This window comes from Larimichthys crocea, chromosome XII, assembly GCF_000972845.2.
Source record: "Larimichthys crocea isolate SSNF chromosome XII, L_crocea_2.0, whole genome shotgun sequence".
NCBI classification, from domain to species: Eukaryota; Metazoa; Chordata; class Actinopteri; family Sciaenidae; genus Larimichthys; species Larimichthys crocea.
In genome coordinates, this window is record NC_040022.1 from 2,205,382 (window position 1) to 2,215,510 (window position 10,129).

Sequence of the window (10,129 nt, forward strand, 5' to 3'; positions counted from 1 at the left end):
TGTGTTTATTCTACATTAATTTGATCATTTTACATAAATAAATATTCATTATAAGCTTCAGTCTCAGAAAAATGCATTTAATTTATTGATACATTTATTGATAGATTAATCGCGATTAATCGCGATTAATTCCAGAAATTTTTGCGATTAATTAGTTAATTTTTTTTAATCGATTGACAGCCCTACTATTTATACATAGATGATCTGTTCACTGACTTCTTTATTGAAGCTGCTGCTCTATTATGGTAGATGGATAAAATGGATCAATGTTCAATCAGTATTCAGCAAAGTAACTGAATAATACTAGTAACTAGTGGCTCAGTAATGTCACTGTAATGTTAGCAGCTCAAAAGACTGCAATGTACAGCCAAAACAAATGCAATTGAGTGGTACATGGTGTCATCTTCCCAGCTGGAGTACCCCAGGGTTCAATGTTGGGCCCACTGACAGTATAAAGAATGGATGGTGCAGACCTGGGGCGGTCTGAATGAGGTCTGGTGCTCAAACAAGCCATCTGTAACAGCACCTACATGTCAGTCAAAGCATCCACGCTGTTACTTCTGCATAACTTAAAGCCTTAATATAATTTGAACAGGTGTATTATATAAAAATTCACCCTCAGTACAGTTGTCATGCAGGAACTACAGTTGGCACTTCCTCTTTATACTTCTCACAGAGGTGGCAGCTACATCATTCACACAACAGGCCTGGTAACCATGTACAAACTTTCCTGTGGTGGAATACTATACTCTAGAAATACAGAATTTTAATTAAAAGTGATTAAGTCATGTATGTTATGTATTCTGCAAAGTACAGAGTAACTATAGCTGTCAAATAAACAAAGAGGGATTAAAAAAGTACTGAAGTAAAGAACCTCAAAATTACATCTGAGTACAGCCAGAAGGTCAGTTTACTAGTCTTGTCTTGTGAGTTCCACAACATTATGAAAAAGCCAAACAAGCAGGAAGTCCAAATACTGAAGAAAGTAGAGCTGCTGCTGTTGGGGGCCCTTCAGACAGTTTGTCTCATGACCTCCTTGCCTATTTTCCATTTGCAGGTTTAATAAGAAATGAGGGTGTGTCACTCACCGCTGATTACCAGTAAAAAGTCGCAGGCACAGTCTGTCCCAGATTTCTAAAAGGTCTCTTGGTGTAGTTTGTTTGTTGCTCTCTAAGAAACACACATGCTACTCTTTCTTTCTTTATTTCTAGAAATGGCTGAATCCTCTGTCAGCTCCTGCCTCGTTCTTCACGGCCCAGCCATGCGACCACATCTCCCCAGTCGAGTTGTGTGAAGGCTCTGACGTTGCCCCATCCACCTCTCCATCCTCCAGCTCCACCACCACCCTGCTTCAGTTCAAGTTCTACCCCTCGGCTGGCTCAGACACCAGCAGGGTCGCTGACAACTCCTCCTCCTCTTCTTCATCCTGTTTCTCCAACATGGGCTATTTCCTGTCCAGCTCCTCCGGCAGCTCAGCTCAAACTGACCCCAATCCCGCCTACTTCACCTATCATGATGATTTCCACAATCTGCACAACAACCTCCACCTCACGCTCTGCCCGTCCTTCACCAACTTTCCAATCTATGAGAGCTTGAAGAAGGAGCCTCAGAGCCCGGACTCTGGCTTTGGCATCGGAAAGGAAGATGAAGAGGAGAAGGAAGATAAAATGGTTGTGAATGTAAAAGAGGAGGAGGTTAATCAGCAGACCTCTCCTCTCGTCATCCTCCCTCTCTGTCTTCCTCCCTGGACATGCCCTCCCTCCTCTTCTCCTCTACCCCCTCCTAACACTCCCGGTCTAACTCAGGTATCTACTGATAGTCAACAAGTGGACACACCTGTGGCAGCTGCCAGTATTAACTACGCCGCCTGGCCTATGGCTGGTGCCATGTGCAGGTCTTCCTCCATGCCTGTGGAGACCTGTAAAACAGGATATCTGACCCTCAAAGAGCTGCAAACCACATTCAGCAATAAATCCATCTGAAAACTTCATGTAATGAATCTAGAAGAACCCCTATGTAATCGTTTTAGGCAGCCTGAATGATGGATTAGTCTAATCTTTTTTCTTTTTTTTTGAAAAACAAAATTTAAATCTAAATTTAATGATTTTTGGTCACTTGGGGTAAGAAGAACAAGCTGAATTAAAGGTCCAGTGTGTAAGATTTAGGAGTGTTTACTGACAGGAATGGTATACAGTATCCATTAGTACGTTTTCATTAGTGTATAATCGCCTGAATATAAGAATCATTGTGTTTTTCTTGTCTTAAAATGAGCCCCGTAGTTCTCTGATCTAGAAATGAACTTTTTGTTTTTAATGTGAATTTGGCAGCCGGAGTTTTTCTCACATGCTTGGAAGGAGAGGGTGAGTGTATTCATTTGTTTGCAATTTGCTACTTTACTGCTAGGTGGCACTACATCCTACACGCTGGACGTTTAAAGTTTTCACAGTGAATGTGTTAACACTTATTTTGCTTCTCTGGGAAATACCATACACTGTATAAATATGGATGTTGTATCCATTATGTCATCATCAGGGTCCTGCCTCTTCCACCTCCCAGCTGATCTAAAAAATTAGCTGGCAAACAGGCCGCCTGTAATGGCATCCACCTGCTGATCAAAGCATAATGTATCATCTTAGTCGGCAAGGACTGAATCTTTGTAAACGGGGCAGTTGCTCTACCGACTGTGCTGAACGTCACCCATAATGTAGCTGATTTACGTATATGTAGCAATACTGCCGGACTCCTAACAAGTACTTTAAACTTCTACGTTTCACTGCAGTTTATTTGCATTAGTGTACAAATATGCATGAAATAACATTGCAAAGCAAAGTATGAACGTAGTTATTACTTTAAACTAAATGCTACTGTCACTTAATAACGACGTTACAAACTGCTTTTTTTTTTGGAGTTTGCTTTTTATTACTTTAACCTAAAATCAGACAAAGACATATGTTCAAACTACTAATACCATTTTATATATATATATATAAAAAAAATTTAAAAAGATAAATACCAGGGTTTTTTTTGTTCCTGCAGGCAGATGTGTGATTTTTAAGAAGTAAAACTTGATGTAAATGTGGCTTAATGTATGTAAATAGTCACAAATTACTTGTGATGAGGAACTTTTAGAGTCGAATCACGAGAAGATGTTATCGTAGGTGATGTCTGCTATCGCTCGCACGATCTAAGCTCATGTTTAAGGGTGTGAAAGCAACATGTAGCATTAAATTTGTTGTTGATGTTTTGTTAAAAGTTGTAAGGCAGCTGGTTTGCCATCAGTGTTTTTGTCATCTCATTTGTTCGTCCACCTTTATAAATTATTTTTAAGAGTTTGAGCGATCAAATCAACACCTTTAATCATCATAAATCATTATTTCAGAAACAGATAATTCATCTTACAATATACCAGCACCTGGTTTAAGTTTTACTGTCTACCTTACACTTTTGGTGTAATATTTCTAGGCTCTCATAAATCATTGGGGATAAATGTTGCTGCTCTCGTCTCTACATGTGCAGTATATTTCCGTTGCACTCAGTGACATCTGTGCAGAGACCAAACAAAATAAAAACCTTTGGTAGAAATGGGTCACCCTTTGACTTCCTGTGTCGTTGTGGAGTGAAGGCTGAGGGGTGGGCATGTAAACCAACATGAGAAAGAGTGTGAGTGTGTATGTGTGTGTGTGTTTACGTGTCCTGTCAGGTGGTCCTGGTGGTGTGTGTGTGTCACAGTGTGAGCATGTGTATTAAAGTGTGGTTTGACATTTAACTCTGACACAACCATCGACATCCGTTCACCTCAGAGATTTAGCCATGTCAGTAAGAAACCACACAAGATGTTTCTTTTCATCAGTTTCTCCCTCTCCATTTTCCATTTCACAAAAACCTGTTAACGCGTCATACCCCAGTTATGTCAAGCAAAAGTGTAATATTTGTAAAAAAAACAAAACACTATGTACTTGCTTACATGTTTTGGTGGCCTAAATTGAAAAATGATGCAATGTAAGCAGAGTTTTTAGAATCTGTCCAGCTTGAGTGCAACAACAACAGCAACAAAACCACAAGTTATTTATGTACTCCGCCATAGATGTACTCACTGACTCCTCACAGAGGAATGTACGCACTGAAGAAAATCACTGGTTGGGTTATTTAACCCAAACTAAAACATTGTTAAAGCTCAAGTTGTTTGTTTTTAATGATTATTTTATTTGCTTTTATTTGGTAGTAGCATGCAAACAGGAAAGAGGGCAGAGAGAGAGAGAGAGAGAACGAGAGAGGGAGCGAGAGGTGGGTGTGTTGTTATTGCACAAAACAAACATGACAATGAAAACTGTAAAGAATACATGTATTATCAGGAGTAAACGCTGACAAAAAGGGGGATTTGCAGATTATGGCAATTTGCAACTATATTTTACAGAGATATGTCTGTGAAGGTTATCCAGGTCGACTTTCTTCAACAGGAGTTAAATCTGGGGCAACTGGACTTCAATGTGAACAAACATCTTTAAAGATCTACAACTAAGAAGCTTCTTCAGTTCTGACTAAGTGGTGGTGAGATCCAGGTATTTAGCCTAGACCAGGCTGCTCGTTGTTGTAACTGTAACCTGAGGTCTGGTGTGAACTACAGTTGTTAAGATCACCTAAAGGTCTTTACTTTCACTCCTCCTTTAAACCACCTCCCTTCCCTGTCGAAAAATGCAAACATCATTAAAAGAGTGACCCTAAGGTATAAGAAACCTACAGAGTCTAGTCCATGATGAGTGTGCCCTCCTTTGTTGAGCCAAGTGTTTGTGGAGTGGCTGTTTGACGTGGTTGTAGACCTGCGAAGACATTTCGCCTCTCATCCAAGAGGTTTCTTCAGTTCTGACTGACTGGTGTGGAGATCCGAATATTTAGCCTAGGCACAATCGTAAGAAAAGAAACACCGACATTTGAGGGATGCACTCACAACTGGACCTTTGGGAAAGGACAACATTACAGGTGATGGAGAAAAGGACTGACCAACTAATCCTTACGTATCTGGCTTATTGCAGGATCCCGGTGTTCTTCAAACTCCACAGACTTCCACAGAAACTGGTACGCCCCAAAGACCGTACTCCAGAAAAGTAATCTGGTGTCCAACGCAGCCAGGAGCGCACAGACCTATACAACTGTTAAAGATTAACTGTTTTAACTCTTTATATGTATTTATGAGTCACTTCTTACGTGAGGTAAGTAGGAAATCTTATCTTATATAAAAAATAGGATCAAAGTTACCCATTGACTTGGGTGTGATTGATTGTTTTCTACCATCAGATGCTGGTTAGAATAAGTTTTTAAGTGACGTTTTGCATGATTGACATTTCTCATGATGCACTATGTTCATTCGGCCACTAGGTGACATTACAAAACTGAACAAATCTTCCCTGTGGGTTGTTGAGTGTTATATAGTCTTGTCTGTGCAGCATCTTCATCATTGCACATTCGGTCCCTGTGCCCCGGTTCAATAAATATTATCTTTATCTGTTTTTGCAGTGTCCATCAGGTGTTCATCCAGCTGGATGGCTTTGCTGCCTCAGCCTGTTTAGATTTCCTCAGCTTGCTCAGTCAATCACAGAGCAAGCTTTGACCCAGATGGCCAGAGGAGAAAGCGAGAGAGAGAAAAAAAAAACCTTGCAAATTCTGTAGAAAAGCCACAAGAGCTTGTTTTGGATCTAACCTATAGTGAAATAAGGAGGATGTGGGGTCAGGCTGGTTCTTTACGTGCAATAGAAACAGAAAGCCAGACCACTACTGTCAGGAGAAGAGATGCAGCCGTCACCAACACCACAGGGGCCCGCAACGGTGACGGCTAACATATGAAAGAGATTGTACCAAACCAGGCACAGATCCTTCAGCTTGTTCTGGACTAAGAGGGGAACAGTTGTTGTTTTTTAGCCATTCATACATAAAGATGTGTGGATGACTATTTGTACATTAACAAACACCAGAGCCTGTACGAACATAATCCTCTGTGATGCCCTTGTAGCAGAGTAGTAGAGATGAGATCAGCTAACTCTACTGATAGCTGAGCACAAACACTGAAAACAGGGGGAAGCCAGCCTGGCTCTGTCCAAGGACGTAAAATAAAAACTCCTTGCATTACAGGGGAGGGTATGTTACTGCTCCTATCAAAGAAATAGTCCAACTCGTGACCTTCACACAACCATAAATTAAGTCATTTTTGTACATCAACAAACAAAATATAATACGCCATTTAAGCAGCAACCTCTGTGGCTGCGAAGACAATGGGGAAATGCCAAAAACTGCAGTTCCTCAAATGTCCACTTGAGGCTGGCTCCATAAGCCCCCTGGTGATGCTACGGATATACCATCTATTCTATGTTTTGCAAAATGCAAAATCATAAAGAAAAAATCCATTTACCTGTCAGTTTATGGCTCAGTATTATCTAACCTGCTGTGATATCACAAACATGTGGGAGGCTGCAGAGCAGAGTTTGGCTAGTAAAAAAAGTATCAATGATTTACATTTACTACATGATAACAAATCATCATGAAATGAATGAATGCGTGCTGAGATGGATTTATAAACATCCGGGTTACTCAGGCAGACCAACTGTCCATTCCCGAGCTCGACCACAAGAACGCTTTGAGGTCTGAAGTTTCAACTCTGGTTTTAAACTTTGAATGCAATGCTCCATGATTATGTCCGCCACTAACAATATGTTCTTTGTGTGAAAAAAAATCCGTTGGAGTTGTGGGAGAGAAAAAGTCTCCAAATATCTGAGTGATTTTTAGGTTCAAAGCAACATCGTGTGGAAGTTTTAACAGCCAAACATCAAGCAAGTGCAACAACACAAGACATAGCAGCTCCAGTCCCAGATTTACTCTTGTGCGGCATCTTCTTGCTTGGTCACTCGTTTTCTCTCTTAGCTTCCTCCGTCATCAGCCTCTTCAGTCTTTTCGCCTCTGTCAAGAGCAAAAGGTTCACCCTGAGGTCAAAGATTATGAGATTATTCCAAGTCATAGAGAGGAATTATGAATAGTTTGTGAGATAAAATAGATTCCGAATACAGAGATAAATTCTGATTTAAGACGGCAGCGCTTCCAAAGAAAATACCCCTTGAAAGAACACAAGAGAGGAGATAGTTGGGTCAGACAGAGAGCAACCGCAGAACTATTAACCCCGCTGGGAAATGAGCATCTGATTCGCTGAAGACCAACAGATAGTAAATGTTAAGAGAAAGGTAGGTTGAGCTGCATCAGGTAGTTTCAGATGGAAAACCTGAGGAATGTTTTCCTGATCTAACACTCTATGAAACCCTCGGGACCCAACAGAGGTAATGTTCAACAGCTGTGCACATGTTACACGTGTGCACAAATTCAGCCTCCACTTATTCTCCCATGACTGTTTTCCGTCTGCAATCAGCTACGACAGGGGTCATGATTTAGTTAGACAGAGTTATTCCACCCATCTCTGCATCCTCTGCAGTTTTCTTCTACGAGGAGACAGTCAGATCTTTTTTTTAAAATGCAAAAACACAAAGTGGTGAATGTTATCTCTTCATATATTCACACATATGTGTGTACATCTCAGCAAAAGGTTGATTTATGATCAATAAATCCTTATTTAGCGCCCCACTGCCATAAATATGGACAGCTGTACACCTAGATTTGTAATGATTGTATTACTTATGATCAAAAACAAGCGAGTCAACAACTTTGCTGACAGCCAAACATCGAGCAAGGTCAAGAACTGAAGACATAGCAGCCAGCTGATATTACTGACTAGTCCAACATTTACTCATACTCTTCACTCTCTTTACCTCTGCAATGCTAAACCGGTTCTGGTGCCCATTTGGGTACCCATTTCCATTCCCCCTGAAAACCTCCCCTTCTTCCTGGTGATCCAAAACACCTGTGGTACAAACACTCCTGCCCCGGCTGACAAACTGAGCTAACATCAGCTTACAGCAGCTACAGTTGTGCAGCAGTTTACTTCACTGACCATCAGGAAACTCTGTAAATCACAGAGAGAGTTGAGGCGGAGCAGCTGGAGGACATCAGAGGGAAAATCAAAATATGATCCAGTTTCACCAAAATCAGTGAAACAGTTGGTGGTCTAAGACTTTGTGGCGTGAAGCATTACACATTTCTTCCAGTCCAGAGCCTCTTTCCGCTGCACTGCGCTCAAGGTATGCAACTTGTGATCAGGGTTTGTCAGTAAACTTTCCTTCACTCAAAAGGAGCAGTCCAACATTTTAGGACAGTGGGGTTTGAACTCACGTGGAGAACGGACGGAAACAGCGACAATCTTATCTCCACATTTCAGCACTACATAGTTTACAGTCTTTTCATATGTTTTCAGCAGCTATTTCCCAACATGCTTCTTCATGCTGAGCTAAACTAGCCAGCACTCTATTACCAAACAAAAAAAGTGGCATCAATCCTCTCATTTCTCTGCTAACTATTCCTTTAAAGGGCACAAGCCAAAAAGGTTTGGGAGCTTAACAGATGACATTAGACGTTAACATGTAAGACTAAGAAATTCCTGAGATGAAAGGAGGGAGTATGTCATCAGACACCACAAGATAAAAACCTGCCTGGTTCATTTGTTTTGGCTTCGAGTCCAGGACATGTCCTCTGTCATGTGGAGCCTTTATCTATGAAAAGTCCACAAGGTTTGTGCCAAGTGTGGCAGAAACATGGTTTGTTTTTTTAATTTTTAATTGAGTTTGCGGAACATTGTATCTTTTCATCCACCTGGCTGTAGCACTTGGGTTTAAAGGGAACAAGTGGATTACTTCATGTCCCCCCTCTGTCTTGTCCCCTTCTCATGCTTTACATCTCTTTCACTGTCGCTCATTTTCTCTGGCATCTGAAGAACATTACAGTCTTAATTTAGGTCTGGAAATATAGTTAGATATTATAGCCTCTCTCTCTCTGCAGCTGCACCAGATGTGAGGAATGAAAGAAGCACAGAGGAAATGCAGTCCCAGGGGGGGAATGACCAGAGGTTTAGTGACTTTGGGAAGACCCATGAGAAGTGAGCCACCACACTAAAGCTTAAAGTCAGTCCCAGATTTACTCGTCTGGTGGCCGCTTGCTCAGTCACTGTCTCATTTTCTCTTTAGCTCTTAGCCATCAACGTCCCCTTTGGTCTTTTCTTCTCTGTCATTATGTCCATAGAGGCTGCTTAGCTTCAGCTTGCCCAGCTCAGGTTCTGGCATGACACAGCCTCCACGCCCCAGGCCTGAAAACCTCCCTCTTCACGGTGGTCCAAAGTACCTGTGGTACAAACACTAACAAATTTAACAAGTGACCCTGTTAACTGTCGAAACTAGAAACAAATCAGGTGACACTTGCCCAGCTCCAGTTCTGGCATGACACCATCTGAAAACCTTTCCCGGTGCTCTGAGCTCACAGTCTGGTGTTTGAGTTTAACTTTTAGGTTTTAGGACACTGGTGCAACTTGTGATCAGGGTTTGTCAGTAAACTTTCCTTCACTCAAAAGGAGTAGTCCAACATTTTAGGACAGTGAGTTTGAACTCACATCATGGAGAACAGACCAAAACAGTGACGTGACGAAGTACCCGATGGGGTTTCGCCTTATCTCCACATTTCAGTACTACATAGCTTACAGTCTGTTCATATCTTTTATTTTTTTTAACACTACAGCACTTTTATATTTATCTATGTACCTGTTATGTTCTGTTTCTACGGCTTTGTTGTAAAGCACTTTGGGTACCATCTGGCTATTGTAAAGGGCTCTATAAATAAACTTAATTTGATTTTGATTTGATATGTTTTCAGCAGCTATTTCCCAACATGTTTCTTTATGCTAAGCAAACAAACAAAACAAGTGATAGAAATCCAGTGAACTCTGTAAATTACAGAGGGAAAGTAGAAAAAACTGTCTCCATAAAAATGATCTAATTTCACCAAAAATCACAGAAATAGTTGTTGGTTTGAGACTTTGTGCCATTCACCTGATTACAGGTTAATGTATCATCACAATTATTTAAAATTTGTTCTTTTATGGATGGAAACGTTACATAATGTTGCTTTAATATTTTTTCTATCTTCAAATCAGGGGTCATGGCATAGCAGTGTTTTAGAAAAGGTCGACAGGACACTTGTTGCCGGAGTCTGA

At 40.9% G+C, this 10,129-nt stretch overlaps 1 protein-coding gene across 2 annotated transcripts in view; it reads left to right on the forward strand.

The window, feature by feature from the left end:
* Window positions 1-3,278, forward strand: part of il2rb (interleukin 2 receptor, beta) — an 11,405-nt gene extending 8,127 nt beyond the window's left edge. For both annotated transcript variants that reach the window (XM_027285932.1, XM_019257203.2), the window contains exon 10: window positions 1,212-3,278. In XM_027285932.1, the coding sequence (XP_027141733.1) occupies window positions 1,212-1,982 (771 nt within the window). In that variant the 3' untranslated portion in view covers window positions 1,983-3,278. The remainder of the gene's footprint in view (window positions 1-1,211) is intronic.
* The last annotated feature ends 6,851 nt before the right edge of the window (window positions 3,279-10,129 follow it).